This window comes from Amphibalanus amphitrite, unplaced genomic scaffold (genome assembly GCF_019059575.1).
Source record: "Amphibalanus amphitrite isolate SeventyFive unplaced genomic scaffold, NRLGWU_Aamphi_draft 001538F_arrow, whole genome shotgun sequence".
Taxonomy (NCBI): domain Eukaryota; kingdom Metazoa; phylum Arthropoda; class Thecostraca; order Balanomorpha; family Balanidae; genus Amphibalanus; species Amphibalanus amphitrite.
The window spans coordinates 106,142-124,967 of NW_024883031.1; the positions used below are offsets into that span (position 1 = coordinate 106,142).

General features: G+C 56.2%; 1 protein-coding gene across 3 annotated transcripts in view; it reads right to left on the minus strand.

Moving 5' to 3' along the window:
- The window catches only part of LOC122373701 (semaphorin-1A-like), a 39,961-nt gene that overhangs the window by 3,860 nt on the left and 17,275 nt on the right, over positions 1-18,826 (minus strand). For all 3 annotated transcript variants that reach the window (XM_043352013.1, XM_043352015.1, XM_043352014.1), the window contains exons 4-9: positions 11,934-12,044; positions 11,401-11,491; positions 9,487-9,597; positions 1,528-1,616; positions 902-1,043; positions 97-528 (exon numbers count right to left, since the gene is read on the minus strand). In XM_043352013.1, coding sequence (XP_043207948.1) covers positions 97-528; positions 902-1,043; positions 1,528-1,616; positions 9,487-9,597; positions 11,401-11,491; positions 11,934-12,044 — 976 coding nt within the window. The remainder of the gene's footprint in view (positions 1-96; positions 529-901; positions 1,044-1,527; positions 1,617-9,486; positions 9,598-11,400; positions 11,492-11,933; positions 12,045-18,826) is intronic.

Here is an 18,826-nt window from a genome sequence, read left to right on the forward strand (position 1 = left end):
TTGCACGATTTAATGTTCATGTCAATAAAACAAAATCCTTATGCCCCGTTTCCATTGCTTTCGTGACAGTATGCGCCGGTAAACCCTTCATCTCACCTGTTCCGATGAAGAGCACATCGTAGAGTGTTCCGTCGGCAGCCTGCACCTGCGGGTCCACGGCAATCTTGGTGAAGCGGTGCCGCAGGCTGGTGCGCGCCAGCAGCGGCCGGCCGTGCAGCGACGGCACGGCGCCGTCCATCAGCGGGTGCGACTGGATGAAGTTGAGGTGCGCGTCCGACAGCTGGCGAGAGTCGTTGACGCACAGGCCAGGTCGCGGACTGGGCACCTGCGAGTTCTTGAGCGGCAGCCAGTTGGAGTTCATGTCCTCCTGGTGCTTGAAGGCGCCGGCGAACGTGTCGACCAGGTCGGCCATGCGGAAGGCGCAGATGGCCGAGCCGGGGATGCTGTTGACGGGCGTGGTGAAGACGGCGTAGAGCACCTCCTCGGGCCGGCCGCCGTACACGCCGCTCTGCACCGTCGAAATCGACTCTGACGACGAACAGGGGATGCGGACCGGTCAGTCACGAGGAGTCACACGGCCAGCGCTGCTCCGATCACGGCGGAGGTCACCTCTGAGGGATATCTCACGGCGCGTGGGCAGCCAGCCGGCTGGCCGGGCCCAGCAGGTGGGATGTGACGCCCCGAATGAGCCCCAATAACGGTACAGAGCATTAAAACTGGACACCGTGTATAACTTCACAGAAATCATGACTAACAGGCTGAGCCGGCAGCCTTATCCGTCTTTATCAATCAGCTCTGCTGACTTAACGAACAATAACAAACCAAATAGCACCCAGCAACTGACGTGCCGCTTGTGTTAGCGAGTCAAAACAGTAACATGGTCGTTGGAGTAGGTACTTACGAATTTCATCAAAGTAGAACGGATATTCTCCGGGGATGGAGCAGTTGAGGCGTGACTTGAGGAACGACGTCCACTTGTTCTTGTACTTGTAAGGACCGCCTCTGTCCTTCTTACACACTCGTGCCACCCGAGAGTAGGACCGCTGTGAGAACAAAACACACAGCAGATTAGACCGCGGGCGGCGCAGTAAGCGACGGAGCTCCGAAGGCCAACCACAAACGCAGGCATTTGTGAGAACAAGATCTCTAATCCCAAGGCCATAAAAGCCGACAGTCCCGTTTAAGATAGGCTGCCAGATTGTATCTTGCATTCGTCAGGAAACATGACAATGATATTTCTGTCGGCCGTCGCCATATAGCCGGCTGTGATCGTTCTGATCTTACCGACCGCAGTGTTTAACCAGCATGCCTTATCTCAGTACGAGCACCGAGCAGCACCGCAGCACCAAACTCGGAGGCAGGGGCCCGCCGCATAGCTCACGTATGTCGCCCGTCTCAAGATCAATGTCGAGCCAATACCAAACCAAAACGGTCCCGCCAATCGTGTTTGATCTCGCAGGCTGCAGTCCAGCCCCGCCAGAGCCGTCACGACATTGAGCGCCGGGTACCGCAGACGCACAGACGTACCTTTCCGCAATTGATGTACTCGACGGCCGTCTCTCGGAAGAAGAAGTACACGTGATCGCCGTAGTCCATCGAGCCCACGAAACTCGGAGCTGAAAATGAACAAATATACTGTCAGACAGGCACAGACCAGTGCTGGAAGGATACCAGCATTAGGGGTACATAATCGCCCAGGGCCGGCTCTGCAGAGTGACTCATGCTCAGCATTCGTTATCACAGCTTTCCGGTGTTCCACTTATTGTGGGTGGGGTGGACAGCGTCACCTGTAACCACGGGACGGGGTAGGGTCGGGGTCGCTAATACAAGAGACACATGCCCGTTCACCCCGGGCTACGAGGTCGGTACAGCCCGCCGCAGCCGACACCGTCCGCCAATAGCCGTTCCTCCTGGACTCGGAACCCATTAGTAGCACCCGGTGTGAGTGATGATCCGCACCGACCGACGGTCAGCGGCCGGTCGAACTGCGACTTGTAGTACCACCACCGGCGGTACAGTAGCACAGGTGTAACTGTATCGGTCTGGCCCGGACCCGGGCCGGGCGGACGGGGCTGGGGTCGGACTCGGCCGACGCGGGCCCATGTGCCGGCCATATGTCTCCCCGGCGGCGACACGCGGTGCGGCACGCGGTGGACGGGAGCCGCGGGCCGCGGCAGTGTGAGGTCGGCGATAGCCCGTGGTGGGTGAGCGACCGTGTGGAAATACATACAGAAACTACAAGCTATTTCGGCATTGCGAAAAATGGCCAACAAGACCGGCAGTGGGACTGTAGACGTGAAAGGAGTGGACTCGAGTGGACAGACCGTGGTGGTGGCGCCCAGTGTCGCATTCGACGCGCGTGTGATCGCCGAATTCGATGGGACCGGCGATGTGGTCGAATGGCTGGGCAGAGCGGAGCTGCTCTGCCAGCACCGCGGAGTGGATGCAGCAGCGATCATCCCACTCCGGTTGACCGGCGGAGCCTTCGCCGTGTGGGCGCAGCTGCCGGACGAAAGCCGTGGCAGTTTGGCGGCCATACGCGCAGGCCTGTACCAGGCTTTTGCGCTTGATCAGCATGCAGCATACGAGGCCTTCACCACCCGAAGACTCCGCAGTGGAGAGTCAGCCGATGTGTTTCTGGCGGACCTTCAGCGGCTGGCACAGCTGTTTGGTGGCGTACCGGAGCGTGCGCTGACCTGCGCTTTTGTGGCAGGTCTGCCCGAGTCGGTTCGGCAGATGGTGCGGGCTGGGTCTAGAGCGGAAGGGCTCGACCTTGCCAGTGTGCTGGCGCGCGCCAGAGCTGTGCTCAGTGACGAGCGCGTGGCGGCGGCGGCGGCGGCGGCGGCGGCGACGACGGCGGCCGGGCCGGCACCCCTCGCCCCCGCCCCCTCCCGTCAGCGGCTGTCAGCGCAGGAGGGACCGTCTCGCCGGGCCAGCCGGCCGCGGCGCTGCTGGGCATGCGGTGATATAGGCCATATGTCCTTCTCATGCCCCCGCCGAGCTGCGGGAAACGACGGAGGAGAGGACGAATCAGCGCCGGCGTCCTCTCGCGTGCAGCACTGAGCGGCGCTCTGCCAGTCGTGCAACTGCGAGTCAACGGGCGAGACTGTCGAGCGCTGATCGACACCGGCTGCACCGATAACATCATTTATGCACCGTTCTGCGAACAATGGCAGTGTGGACCTGTCTCGGTGACGACGATGAGCGGTGACGAGTTTCAATGCACTGGCTCGGGCAGTGCTGACGTGGTGACTGTGACCGGGCAGCGGGCCCGAGTGAGTGTGCTGGTGGTGAGCGAGCGGCCCCTGGGAGTGGAACTAATTATCGGCATGTCTGGCATCTCTAGCCTGGGGGGTGTCAGTGTGCAGTCACCGTCTCAAGTCCGCTTCTGCGGAGCCGCTGCCCGTGCACCACTCGAAGTTGACGCGCCGGACTTTAGTGTGCGGTTCGACTCGGCAGAGCGAAAGTGGACTGTGGCTTGGAAGTGGGCGGACAACTCTGGCCCTGAGTGCCTGGAAAACTCTGTGCCCCAGTACTCCGTGCCACGGTCCGCCCGCTACGAATTTGACACGGAGCTGGACACATGGATCAGCAACGGCTGGCTGCTGCCATACGACGAGCAGCGGCTCGGCCCACCGCGAGGGCTCGTGCCGCTGATGGCTGTGCAACAGAAGAATAAGGAGAAAGTGAGGCCAGTGCTGGACTATCGGGAGTTAAACAGCCACCCAGCGGTGTGGGCGTTTAGCCCACACCGCTGATGCAGATGTCTGCGCCGATCAGCTGAGGAAGTGGCGGCGTCACGGCAGAAACGTGGCGGTCGTTGACCTCAAAAAGGCGTACCTTCAGATCCATCTCGACGAAAGTCTATGGCCGTATCAAACGGTTGAGATTCGTGGTCAGCGTTTCTATCTGGGGAGGCTAGGTTTTGGACTCAGCCTAGGGCCGCTAGTCATGAAGGCGGTCGTCAGTGCTGTGCTGGCACAGGACCCTGAAATCCAGCGTGCAGTGCTCTCATATGTGGATGACTTGCTGGTAGATGAGGACATTGCGAGCGCGGAGCGGGTTGTCAGTCATTTCGCCAGGTATGGACTCGAGTGCAAGGCCCCTGAGCGTGTGTCTGATGGTGCGCGGCTGCTCGGACTGCGAGTTCGCCCACTGCGTGACGAGCTGCACTGGGAGCGAGACAACCCTGTCGGCCCCCCGCCCAGCCCGCTGACCCGCCGCAGTGTGTTTGCGTGGTGCGGTCGCCTGGTGGCCCACCTCCCGGTCTGTGGGTGGCTGCGTCCCGCTACAGCCTGGCTCAAACGCCGTGCTAATGCTGTGACACGCGGCTGGGACGACATGACAGGGGACCGTACGCTGCAGGCGCAGGTCGATCATGTGGCTGAACGGGTGAACGGTGACGATCCGGCGCACGGCGTGTGGTGTGTCTCAGGTGACGCGGCCGTGGTGTGGACGGATGCCAGCTCGCTGGCCGCAGGCGTTGTTTTGGAGACCGCAGACGGTGGCCCTGTGGAGGATGCCTGCTGGCTGAGGCGTGAAGCTGCTGCTTCTACGCACATAAACATGGCTGAACTGGATGCCGCTGTGAAGGGCATAAATCTTGCCATCGCTTGGGGAATGCAAACCATCGAGCTGAGGACTGACTCCGCCACCGTCCACCGCTGGATTGACGACGCTCTGAGTGGGCGAGCCCGGCTCCGCACTAAGGCACACGGCGAGATGTTAATCCGGCGGCGTGTCGACCTTATTCGCCAGCTGGTAGACGAAATGGGTCTCGTGCTGACAGTGACCCTGGTCAGGTCAGACGAAAATCGCGCAGACGCCCTGACACGGGTTCCGAAAGAGTGGCTGAGGCATGACACATCAGGGCCCGCGGCAGTCGGCACGGCGGTGGCCGCCGACACGGGAGCGGCAGTCGGCACGGCGGTGGCCGCCGACACGGAAGCGGCAGTCGGCACGGCTGTGGCCGCCGACACGGGTGCGACCGCGGTGGTCGGCGCGGCGGTGGCCGCCAGCACAGATGCGGCGGTGGCGACCGGGGCAACAGTGGACGCCTCTATTGCTGAGCTGCACGAGCGCGCCGGTCACCCAGGGATTCGCCGCACCTGGTATTTCGCCCGTCGTGACATCGCTCCTACCATTACTCGGTCTCAGGTGCGTGCTGTTGTGCATCACTGTGACGTCTGCCGCTCAATCGATCCGGCACCGGTCACCTGGCGTCACGGATCGCTGGAGGTAACGGAGACGTGGCAGCGGCTGGCCATCGACGTCACCCACTACCAGCACCAGTCGTACCTGACAGTGATCGATTGCGGTCCGTCTCGGTTCGGTTTGTGGCGGCAGTTGCGTCGGCCGGACGCGGAAAATGTTGTGTCGCATCTGGAAGCGATATTATGCGAACGTGGAGCGCCATGCGAGATTCTTTGTGATAATGACACTGTGTTTCGTGGACGACATTTTGCGGCGTTCGCGGCGAAATGGGGCGTGGTTTTGCGGTTCCGGGCAGCGTACGAGCCGGGCGGTAACGGTATTGTTGAACGGCATCACCGGACAGTTAAGGTTATTGCCGCTCGAAAGCAATGCTCAATCACAGAGGCCGTGCACCTATACAATGTGTCGCCCCGAGACAGCGACAGCGCCAGTGATGCCCCCGTCGGTCGGATTTATCGCTACACAGTGCGCGACTGTGTCGGGTCAGCTGGTCGCCAGCTGCCGGTCGGTGACAGTGACGGTCAAGGGCGCAGCCAGGGAACGGACGGCCGTGGGAATGGCCGCGAGGGATCGGACGGCTCGGAGCCGGCGGCGCCGCGCGGGACGGGCGAGTTCGCCCCTGGTGACGCTGTGTGGGTCAGGCGCCGTGGCACGCGATGCACGGACGTGTCTGAACCTGGTGTTGTGTCCTCAGTAGTTTCTCCACAGGTAGTAGTAGTTGATGGCACCCCTCATCATGTTAGAAACGTGCGACACCGCACCGTCAACGTGAGCGATAACTGTTCGGTTGACGACACAGAGGGTGCCGAAAATGAGCTGCCACTTTTAGTATCCGCGCAGCCACATAATGCTGATTCTGGTCCTGGCCCCGTAGTGAGTGTCATGTCTGATGTCACGCCTCGCACTGAATGCACTCGTGCTAATGATGCTTCCAATGACGATGTAACAGGAGTCGTTGCACCACGAACCCTGCGGCGCACCGAGCGGGAGAGTCGCCCGGCACAGCGCTATGGAACACCGGTGTATTATTAGGTATTCGCCTTGTTATGTTGTGTCATGTTATGTGCATTTTTGTGCTGATTATGGATTTGTGATCTTGTAGATCAGGGGGGTGTGTAACTGTATCGGTCTGGCCCGGACCCGGGCCGGGCGGACGGGGCTGGGGTCGGACTCGGCCGACGCGGGCCCATGTGCCGGCCATATGTCTCCCCGGCGGCGACACGCGGTGCGGCACGCGGTGGACGGGAGCCGCGGGCCGCGGCAGTGTGAGGTCGGCGATAGCCCGTGGTGGGTGAGCGACCGTGTGGAAATACATACAGAAACTACAACAGGTTACACAGCTCATCCAAAGACAAAGAAAGACGAGCAGTCGGCACCACTGGTAAAGGGAGCGACGGGGGAGACGAACCGGCGAGTACAGCGGCGAATGGGGAGGAGGAGGAGGGGGCAGGAGCTACAACCCCAGGCGGCTACCACCGACCATTATACTGTCCGATCAGCAGACCATCGGTCATCCGTCGGTCCGACGCCGTCCGCCAGCACCGCCGCCAATCGCGCTCATTACGGGCCAATGGCGCTGCTCAATGCCCGGCCTGCCGTCGATCATGGGCGGTAAATGGCTGCCATCAGCGGCAGCGACGGCGGCGCGTCACCCGTCGGAGGGCGTGTTTACCCAGGCGTCCCTGTCCGTCTCAATATAGCAGCAGCTCTACACTGCCATTTGCCGGTCCGGGAGCCGGTAAACAGGCGTCGCACGCCCCCGCCCGCTGGGAGCGCGCCGGTTCACCCCGGCAGCCGCGCGGCTCTGATTGTTTTTCTTTTCCCCAGCGCCAAAAACAGCTTTTCTGTGCTCAGTGACTGAACCGCACGGGGTCGGCTGAGCACTTGGCTCCCACTGGGCCAGCCGTAGCTCCGGGATGCCGGAGCGACAGGCGGGGAAGCGGGCACAACACGTGACCCTTCGGTGGGTTCACGCGGCGGGTCGCCAGTCAACAGCCCCAGAGAACATTCAAACGGTTCCTCTGGCCAGACGGCTGTCAGTCAGCCCCGGGAGTGCGCCGTCTCCCCGCCCCTGTCCTCGGCCGGGACAGCTGTTCCTCCCCAAACAGTACCGGGTCGCGGCGAGTTCGAGTGCTTCCACTCCAAACAGAGGAGACGTCGGCGGCCGGCCAGTGACGAGAAGAGAGACAGGCCGTTAGTGGCGGGCAGACCGTCGGGACCAAGCCACGTGTGCCACGTGCCCCACGAGCTGCACGTGCCAGCGACAGGCGGCGGCGCGTTTGACGCGTCCAGAAGCACAGCGACAGCCGATACCGCGGGAAAGGACAGATCAGCCGTGGGCTGACCCAGTAACTGAACTACGAGCCGGACCCGCACTACCCATCAAGACCGCTCTCGGAAATTGCCTTCATGGCAATGGCATAGTCCATCCACTTGACCACTCAGCTCCTGCCAGGACTGGCCCGTGTCCAGTCGCGGCGGGAACGACGCGACCCTGTCCCCGTCCCTGTCCCTATCCCTGTCCCACCGTCCCGCCGAACCATGTCGCCGGTCGCGCAGCTCGGGCGTCTAACCGGCCCGAGTCGGAGGCTATTGCCGCCCAGACGGACGATTTATGGACCCACTTGTCTAGTGCGCCGCAGTTGGCCCAGTGAGCGATGGTCCCACTACCCAGCCGGCAAAATAAGGAACGGCCGAACAGACACCAGAAAATACGGCGCTCACTCAATAAAACGTCTAATTTACGAGAAACTGCATTCGCTAATTTTGAGCCATCGCTGATATGACAGCTTTGAGTACATAACTGATTGCTCGCTAATGCTCTCGTTAATAGGTTTTCCGAAAACCAGGAAAATATCGCGCCTTCATTTCTCGGAAGTTGTCTCTCGTCGACAAAAACCGGTATTCTCAGAGCCCTTATCAGCGGTGTTCATTCTCTTTATCACGAGTGCTCAGTCGCCTCCACTCAGCAGGGATTCGGGCGCCGACCAGTCCTCCTGCCTGCCGCACCTGAAACCAGTTCCTGACGAGGCAAACGCCAACCAAAACAAGCCACATGTAGCTAAGCAGGCGTGACGACGCTGGTATAAGCCTGGGGTTGCTGGTGCACAAGTCCGGTCATTTAAAGCCGCGCCGCGATACAGCCGGTAATGTACCGGAACAGGCCAATCCAGTGCCGTTGCATGTCGATCGGCGTGTAAAAACGCGGCCGGCGCGCCTGCCGAACGGCCGTATCGGGTCCAGGTCGGTGAGCGCCGCTCCCGGATCCCGGCTGCGGCTCCGGCCTCATCACGGCACCGGGCACGCCATGGGCTGCGCCACACAACTGAACACACAGACACAGTACGCCGCCCAGGGAGACGGCAGCTCTGCCCCGCCACCGAGCACGGATCTGGGGCGGGACATCCTGAAACCGGAACAAACGGCTGCCGTTTCAACTGGTTATTGGGCCACAAATCTGTACTGCGCCGTAAAGCCGATCTAAAAACCCGAACCGGAGCCGCTGCCACTGAAATGTGACTCATGCGTGCTCACAACACACCAGGGCCATCCGGTATTGAAGTTACGATCCTAGTTCCATCGTATGCAACAACATGCAGTCAACGAGGAAATTCAAAACCGTTCAGCTTTTTGACCGTATCGCTTTTCGTAACAGCGCAGAGCACGAGCCACGTTTGACCGGGGGCATCACGAGTCACGGGTCAGAGTCGACCGTCACATGACAGCCGGTCACATGGAGCGTCACGGACCACTTCGTGACGTTCCGTAAGTATTGGAAGCACGCACAATGGTCTGCCGAGTCTCACAATGGACCGTCAGTCGGCCGCCGGGGTGGGAGGGAGGAGAGGGATGGCGGCACGAGCCTGTCGTCGCCACCGGAGCAGCGCTCTGGAGCCGCCTGATGGACCATCAAGGCCGGCGGACCCTCCCCATCCGTCTATGGACTGGAGACGGCGCTGGCCGGCACGGCGCGGCCGCAGCGACCGTAGCGCACCGTCAGTCACAGCGCCCCGTCCCCTCGCCGGTCAGCCCGACCGGCCACAGACGCAGACGCATTAGCACTTTGTTACCGCTACCTCGCCAGCCCGGCGGGCGGCCGGTTGGCTGGGTGCGATGGCGCCCGATAGTGGAAGACGCTAACCCCGACCAAGGTAGGCCCCGTATCTCTCACCGGTCACCGGTCTGAGTGCCCTAAACACGGTACCAAGATAGGGTCAGATGGGCGTCCGGTCGGCCGACAGCGCCAGAAATTGTCTGAAGACGGGTACTCACCGTTGAGCTGTTTGAGCTCGAGTTTGTCGGTTCTCAGCGGCCGCTTGTCCCGGTAGATGAGAGGGTCGGAGCTGGCCAGGTCAGCCACGGTTCCGGCGTACGTTTCTCCGTCTGAAAGAACACAATATCGAGTCAGAAAGATCACAATTATCTAACTGCCGATGATTATCACTCTACCATAAGCACTGATACGACCGTATGTCTGCTCGATCATAATACGATTACGAAGTCAGTGAGCTAAAAATAAACAGGATACCTGCTATAAACAGGCAGTACAGAAGGCACTGAACTTCCTGGAACTGCACGTCTGGCTTTCTGGCACTTCTGGCTAAGTCTCGATGTTTATTTGTGGCCCAGTGCGCCATTCCGCCGGTCGCTCTGAGCGACTCGCCATGTTTCACGTGTGCGTCTGTGTATCCGAGTTCAGTCGACGGCATCTCCGCCAGCCATGCACACAAACACACGGACTGTTGTGGCCGTGTGCTGGCGACTATACGCCAACTTTAACAGGGCGGCACGCACGGCACGGCGCGCACGTGCCACGACCACCGCGCCGCCCGCCGTTACACGCACCGCAGTACAACCGCTGCCGCAAAAACGGCGGCCGCTCGCTCCCTAAGCTGACGGCTGTTGGCGGTGGCCCGTGGTCGGACGGTGGTCGGACGGCGCGGTGGTCGGCAGGCCCGGCCCCGCCTGACGCGAGGGCAGTGACCGGTGCCGCCGCCGGCCCGACCGCCACACGGGTTTGTAGTTAGCGCCGCGCCATTAGGTCAGCGCGCGCGGACGCCGGTTACTGATGGTGCTGCCGTGCCACCGGTGTGACCGATGACCCCGCGGACACAGGAAAAACGGCGGACGTAACGCGCTGACAATGGGCGTCCCTTCCGTGGCGGTCCGCCGGCCGGCCGGTCACAATCGACTCCGAATGGCGCTGACAGCGGCGGCCACCAATCACCTACAGGGCGCGATATTTCCAGTCGGCAGTGGACGCCGGCAATCGGACCGATAGCGTCCGCAGCTCCGCCCGCCGTCCCGCGCCGCCCCGCGAGACCGGTTCAAACTGTCCGCGCGCGTGGGCCCGCACAATGCCCAGACGGCGCTGAAAAAGGCGGCCTCGGCCACCGAACAAACAACAGCTCCATTTGTTCCCAGTCAACACCCAGACGCGCCCACTCGGCCACACAATTTACACCGACCGGGGCCGGCCGGGGCCGCGGGGATGGATGGAAGGCTGTTAGGCACGGAGGCCGGTTCACGGTTCCAGGCGAGGTCAGTCCAGACCGGCCTCTCATGTCTGTCGCACGGCGCAATGTCTGCTTAATCCCGCATGTCGACGTTCACCGAATGCTGTCATGTGCCATGGCTATCAACAATGAACATCGGGCAATCGTTCCAGCATCCCTCTCATGTTTGACCGGCCACCAGGGCGGGTCACCGCGCCTGCCAGCCGGCCGTCAATCCCCGTCATCCATCTGGCTTTTCCTCTGCGCAGGTATTTCCTGCTCTCTGGGGATGACGCATGGCTCGCCTGGCGCGGCCGGCCGGCTCCGCTCTGGAGGTGACTCGAGCGCGGCCAGGTCGCGGCGGTCACCGGTCGGTGGACGGTGGGCCTCATCAGGAGGTCCGGTCACGTGCGGGGCGGTCGGACCGCCGGTCACGGCCGATGACGCCGAGAGACGCGACGGTCAGAGAGTGGGACCGGTCGGCTGGTCCGACGGCGGCCGATCGGCAGGGACAGAGCCGCGGTCAGCGAGGTGACAGAGCGCCGCCAGGGGCAGTGCCGCGGTCAGCGAGGTGACAGAGCCGCGGTCAGCGAGGGGACAGAGCCGCGGTCAGCGAGGGGACAGAGCGCCGCCAGGGGACAGAGTGGTCAGCGAGGGGGACAGAGCGCCGCCAGGGGACAAACGTACTCACCGACGAACGTGACAGTACTGTTGTGGTTGGGGTCGTACGGGCAGAGGCCGCGACCGTCCCGCTGGCCTCCCTTGGGCAGGTAGCCGACGTCCTGAAACATGTCATCACCGCGTCACGACACGGCTCCAAACTACCCTCGCCGGTACGTTCCGGAGGGAGGTCACACGAGACCCACGTCCTTCTAACACGCACACACGGGGTCGGGCCGCGGTGAAAGAACAAATCTTTCAGTGTCAGACTGAGAGCGCCCAGCCGACGCCGCGGTCCAAATTTCTGTCCCGCCGCTCCACAGGCCACAGACACTCGCTCCATTTATCACAGTGTCGTTTGTGGGCCCGATCCCGGCCGCTCGTTCCCTAATGGCGTTTTAACTGTGGATTTCCGGAGACGTCTGAAATTAAATGTTAGCGACAGAAGCCGGAAAAACGTCCCAAATGACATCTGGTCTCCCACAGAAATCGAGGAAACAAGCGGTGGCGCTACATAAAAGCACAGTTACGTTAACTAGAAGCCAGCGTGAGGCGCATTCGTACCGGGTGCTTCTGGTAGTGGCGGCACTTGGGCTTGTAGGAGTTGGTGCCACATACGAACAGCTGGTCGTCCCCCCGCTTGGCCAGCACACGGATGTAGTTGTGGCACGCCTCCTGTGGGGACAGATACATGATGAGATAGGGCCCTCGAAGAACAACACAAGGCGTAAAGTGCTGTTCGGTGTCGTCTCAGTGCTGCAGGGTTGTGCTCGACTCATGAGTCGAGTCAGAAATTTGACTCAACTCTCGACGCAAATGAGTCAGATTTGAGTCGAGTCGGATAAAAGGTTGAGCTGTTGAATTGAGTCAGAGTTGAGTCGGACAAAAATATTAAGGCGTTGAGTTGAGTCAGAGTTGAGTCAGTAAAATAGCTTTTGACATTGAGTTGAATCAAACATTTAGGAACATGAGTCAGCTGACTCAACTTTCTAGAAACTATATATATAACTAGAGGGACAGCATTACGCGCAGCGTAATAAATCAAGTTTCATTGCAATCGGCCCAGTAGCGGCCGAGTTATGGCCAGAATAAATTTGGCGTCTCCTCCTGGCCGGCGGTGCCCTGTTCCGGTATTCATTGCCAAAGGTCAGTGACCTTCCGGCTTTAAAGGGATTATCAGGGTTTAAAAATTGAAAGGAATCGGCATAAATTTCCAATCAATGAACTCCCCAGACTCTGCCGATTCTAAATATATGCATAAAATGTAAATCGGTACCAAAATTTGCGAGATATAGCCGTTTCAAAATTGACAAAATTGTACTTACTCACGCAAAACAAGTACTTGGGCGGCCAAGTTGGCCCATCACTAAAATGTAAACAAAGAGCAGCCTTGGGAAATTTCGCCAAGGCCGCCGCACCGCACTGTCGATTTCCACAAGACGGGCCTTGTCTGTTTTGTTTTTGTCTGTTGTTTTTAGGGCCTTGCAACAAGATTTCAGTGCTTGGCATTGAATTTGGATATGAACAAATTGAAGATTTGCTTTTCAATAAGACAGCAAGAGTTATCAACATTGCCAAAGTTATTATTTTGATTTGAGTGTGATTTGAATAGCTTGAGCTTGTTTGCTGATCATCAAATCTTGATTAATATCATTTAAATGTCAACAATTTTCAAGGGTAAATTTGAGTGTTTTATTTCAATAAATTGAAATGTAAGTGCATCAGGCACAAGAGCTAAGTTTCAATCTGATTATTTTGTCAAGAGTGGTCAATCTAATGTAACGTCTTGCGAGAAAGCTTACCTAAGTGACTGAAGAAAGCGCTACCTACAGTTTTTCAAGATCTATGTTGATCTGTTTTTTCGAACAACAGGTTGTACAACATGATGTTGTGACATGACCTCTGTGTCCTGTACGTCTCCCCTGCTGCTGCAGCAGAGCCCCGGCTTCAACTATAGTTTGTTATGGGTGGGCTCTCCGTGAACATCTTGGTGCGTTTCTACATATTGCTGCTGTGAAAGGACGGTACATGAAAAAATATGTAACTTGTATGTTTTTTATTGCCCTGGTACCTACTTCATGTATATTTTTGTTGTTTATGAGTGATAAATGAATATATTTTGAGGAAAATTGAGGCATTTCAGTTTTAGTTTGTGGAACAGAACAGAAGAAGCTGCTGAGTGCGGATCATGCTTCAATTGAGAGAATCATCCTCAGTTATCTACATATAGGATAGGCATGCTTTGTAAGCTCCTTGCATTTTGCCAGCTTCTACTTGCTAGTCAAAGTTGTAAGAAGGGTTAGGGAGAACAATTGGTACACATGCCACCATGTGCAATCACCAAACGAATGAACGTGAGGGCCAAGTCCTTCACACAGCATGGATGCTTATAGGTACTGCACTAATGTATAATGTTCATTATGTTCATATTAGCAACTCACCCAGGCAGCCTGCCTTGTGGTATTTCTGAGTTTAAGATTTTGTAAGACTCACACTAATCATAAGGTAAATTATATTGATATGTATGGATGAACAATGTGCAAAGGGGTCGCACGTGCCTGCTCAGTGCTCAGCCATGGACGCACGTGCCTTCTCAACAATGGGCGTGCTTGCAGACATCTCCATGGACGAACAATGTGCAAAGGGGGGGGGGGCGTGCCTCCGCGGCCGCCTGTTGGCTCAGCCGCTGCTGCTGCTTGGCGCCGCTGCTGAGCGCTGCCGGAGACGCCGCTCGCTGCCGGAGCTGCCGGAACAGTCACCGGAGCTGCCGCCCGCTGCCGGAGCTGCGGGAGCCGGGCCCGCCGCTCATCTGTCAGGACCGCCGACGGCAGCACGCCCGTCTGTCAGGGTCTGTCAGTGCCGGCAGTGGACGCGCGCGGGTGCGGGCCGGGTACGGACGCGCGCGGGTGCGCGCCAGGTACGGGTGCGCGCCGGCTATGGACGCGCGCGCGCTTGCGTGCCGACGATGGGCGCGCGCGCGTGTATGCCGACCATGGCTGCCGCCCGCTGCCGGAGCTGCGGGAGCCGGGCCCGCCGCTCATCTGTCAGGACCGCCGACGGCAGCACGCCCGTCTGTCAGGGTCTGTCAGTGCCGGCAGTGGACGCGCGCGGGTGCGGGCCGGGTACGGACGCGCGCGGGTGCGCGCCGGTACGTGCCGGGTACGAACTCGCTTGGGTGCGCCCCGGCTGTGGACGCGCGCGGGTGCGCGCCGGGTACGGACGGGGCGTGCTCGCCGGGTAAGGACGCGGCGCGCGCTTGCGTGCCGACGATGGGCGCGCGCGCGTGCATGCCGGCCATGGCCGCGCGCGTGCGCCCCAGCCATGGACGCGCGCTAATGCGCGCCGGCGATGGGCACGCACGTGCCTGCTCGGCAATGGATGAGCGACGAGCGTGCCTTCTCGGAAATGAGTATACATGCAGACATTTCATGGATGAACGCTTTCAATATGTTCAATGTGTTGAGACGGATCTGAGTAAACTGGAGAGAAACTAGGATAGTTTTAGTCCTGCTCAACTAGTTCTGCCAATAAGTACAAACACCACCTTGCTGCCAACTGCTTACCAAATACCGCATCTGTTGTACCCTTGCATGATGCATATGTACATACAGAAAAAATACAGTCTGTTGAAATCTGAAAACATACACTGCTGAGCACTGTGGATGAATCTGTATGAACCCGGTGGGCGTGGCTCAGCGAAACCTTCTGGCCCAGGTTATAATTGACAGTGAATTAGGAATCAATCCTTGCGAAGAGAAAATAGATCATTGTGCTTTAGATGAGCATAATGAAGAAGCGTTCCTGAAGTTGAGTTAGTGACTTTCCATCATCCATGCCAGATGGCCAAAACACACCATTTCAATACTGTCCCAAAAATATATTTCAAAACACTTATTGCATGGCTATACACACCAGCCTACTCAGTCACCACACTCAAACCAAGGCCATATAAGGGTAGTAGTATAGCAGGCGTCACACTTGTTTTTTTGCAACCATGAACGAACGAAGAGAGGCGCTGTAGGTTAGGTTTGGTTTGGTAAGGTTTGGTGAGAAAGCATCTCTGGGTATAGCGCATCTCCTTGGTTGCAAAAAGAAGTGTGACGCCTGCTTTATGACTACCCATATAAGTAGACTCAAACACAGTCTACTGATACAAACGTCACTGGTCTCAAGTCTGCGCTCAATGCACCAGATGTACACTACTCACAATACGTCAGGACTCAACGTCAGCCACCAATTTTCTACATCAAAATTCACATCAGGTTTTCAAAGTAACAATGTATGTGCCACTTCTGTACTTTGTGCTACAAACACAGAATAAATGATATCAGTCAGCAATGCATTGCTCATTGTCAGCCAAAGTCTGCAAAGTCAGTCCGCAGGCTTTACAAGTAAGTGCAAAGTCTGCGGAGATCAGTTGCTTTACACACCACCAATATCATGCTGCAATGTGCTCAAAACATGCCTATACACCAACAACAAAGCACAACCATGAAGCACCACTGATAACACTTAACCTCAAAGCACACAACATGATAATTTATTTATTTTGAGTACCTACAGAAACAGAATGTCTCAAGGCCACTTGTGCTCACTCCGAAATCTGCCAGTCGCTCAGCCTTGAACATTGACATTATTTCATCTGAAATCTATAATCTTCACTTGATCAAAGTTGATCTGCGTCATACATCTTACAACGGATGTCTCGAATTATTGGTAACGTTCAGCACTTAGCATTAAAAATGATAGGTAACTTTGATTCAACACTAGTTCCATCCAAGCTTCTTCATTGCTTGAGCTATATCACTTTCAAGTTTAATTACTTGAACTAAGACATTCTTGAATTACACTCGGGATGAGCTTAGTTTGAACGCACACAACACAATTTTTTAATTTGAATTATTTTGATAACCCACAGGATATCTAGAATGAGAAGCTGAGAAGAATGAGAAGAAGGTTGTGTTCGTTGTGTTACGGACCTATGCTATATTTCCCTATTTTGTCTTGGGAAAATATAATGGAGCATGTAATCCATTATATTTTCCCTAGATCCATTATATTTTCCCTAGAAATATTTAGAAAAGTCTCCGCTAGTGTAAACCCTATGGGCGTTTAGAGATGGACCACCAAGTACTCGCAAGTTTACGCGGCTGGCAGCCGCGAAAACTTTGGAGGCCCACCATTGGAAAATTAGGCAATTTTGAGACGAATGATTTTGGATTGGGGCTTCAGTCACCTTCTTCTACACGTTTCACTGAGTAAGTCCGAAATTTTGGAAAAAACCCTGATAATACCTTTAATTTCACTCATTTTGCAACGAAGAAACTGAGCCTACGGCGCGTGCTCTCTGCTCGGCGCCGGCCGCGGCCCAAAATCCCGCAAAGATGCGCCCGCCACGTGCAAACCACCGAACCCACCCCCACCAAAATTTAATACAACAAACAGATGCACGCGTCCGACTTGCGCCCAAAATTCCACCCCCGCAGCCCGCACCGTTCCGGAGCAATAGCCCGCCAAGCGTGACTGACGCGTTACATACATACATACATACATACGTACAGACGTTTTGATTTTTATATATGTAACTAGAGGGACAGCATTACGCGCAGCGTAAAGAGGGACAGCATTACGTGCAGCGTAATAAATCAAGTTTCAATAAAATCGGCCCAGTAGCGGCCGAGTTATGGCCAGAATAAATTTGGCGTCTCCTCCTGGCCGGCGGTGCTCTGTTCCGGTATCCATTGCCAAAGGTCAGTGACCTGCCGGCTCTGATTTCCCTCAGTTTTGCAGCGAAGAAACTGAGCCTAAGGCGCGTGCCGTCTGATCGGCGCCGGCCGCGGCCCAAAATCCCGCAAAGATGCGCCCGCCACGTGCAAACCACCGAACCCACCCCCACCAAAATTTAATACGACAAACAGATGCACGCGTCCGACTTATGTCCAAAATTTCACCCCCGTAGCCCGCACCGTTCCGGAGCAATAGCCCGCCAAGCGTGACTGACGCGTTACATACATACATACATACGTACAGACATTTTGATTTTTATATATGTGAATATATATATATATATATATATATATATATATATATATATATATATATATATATATATATATATATATATATATATATATATATATATATATATATATATATATATATATATATATATATATATATATATATATATATATATATATATATATATATATATATACATATATATATAAGCTTTTCATACCCCCCGCTTAACAACTTATCCCTGGCTCTGCTGCCGGATTTTTTTCACCCCCCCCCCCGCTCAACAACTTCTTTATCTGAGTCAATTTTGAGTCAACTCACTTGACTCAACAAAAAATTTGAGTCAGGTTTGAGTCGACTCATATTTTCATTGAGCCGCTTGAGTCATGAGTCGAGTCAAGGGAAAAAATTCAGCTCCTTGTTTGAGTCAGAGTTGAGTCAGGGCTTTCTGAAGTTGAATGATGAGTCGAGTCGGCAAATTTTTTTGAGTCGAGCACAACCCTGCAGTGCTGACCTGTGACGAGAGTGATGTCCATCCCGGACCCTAAGGGACTGATAGCTTATCGTACGCCGAACACGTTACATAATACAGTACCGAGCTGTCATCGCGCGACCTCGGACGGCACTCTCCCTAGTGAAACTCTATCGACAGCCGACATTCCCTTAAAGGGACCCTCCCACCTTCAAAAAAGTTAATGAATTGGCATGAAAGTGATGTCGCTCGGTTCAGAAAGAGCAAAAACGAATATCTACCAAATTTCATCGAAAAATATTCACCGGTTTTCAAGATATTAGACTTTTACTTTTGTTTACTTTTTGGGATCTCCGCTGTTCCTAGCGACTTTATGTGACAGTGCGGCATTTGTTGCGCGCAAAGCAGCATATACCACCGCGTGCTACAAAACGTTTTAGTCAAACATTTAACGGACGTTCGAAAGCCTGATGACGTCATCAGATTCCCGTAATGGTTAAGAGATAGGGACCACGCTGGTCCCACCCTGCAAGTTAAGGGAAGAAATTTCTTGAACACCATAAAGCTGCGGGGGTTGCGACCAGGATAAATGGTGGTTTCTGAGCCTGGCCGCAAACTTGGCTATCTCAACTCAAAACTAATGTTAAGGTGGGAGGGTCCCTTTAAGCGATCGATGACTCCCAGGTTCCGGCGCGGCGATTACGTTAATGTTCCGATGAACGGTGAATGGTGGACACGTCCTGCATTTTGAATGTAGCTCGGAGCGTGGCTATTCCCCAGGGTGACCAGCTCAGCCGGCTTACGCGGTAGGAGAGGGGGACGGGACGGTTCGCTCCCCAAGGTAGTAGGTACCCCGCCTCCGGCTTAGGCGCTCGATCAAAGTTACAGAGACCTCTGGTCAAGTTAGAAAGGCATTCACTGCATACTTCAGAAACATTGCCGGCTATTCTACAAAGAATGTTTA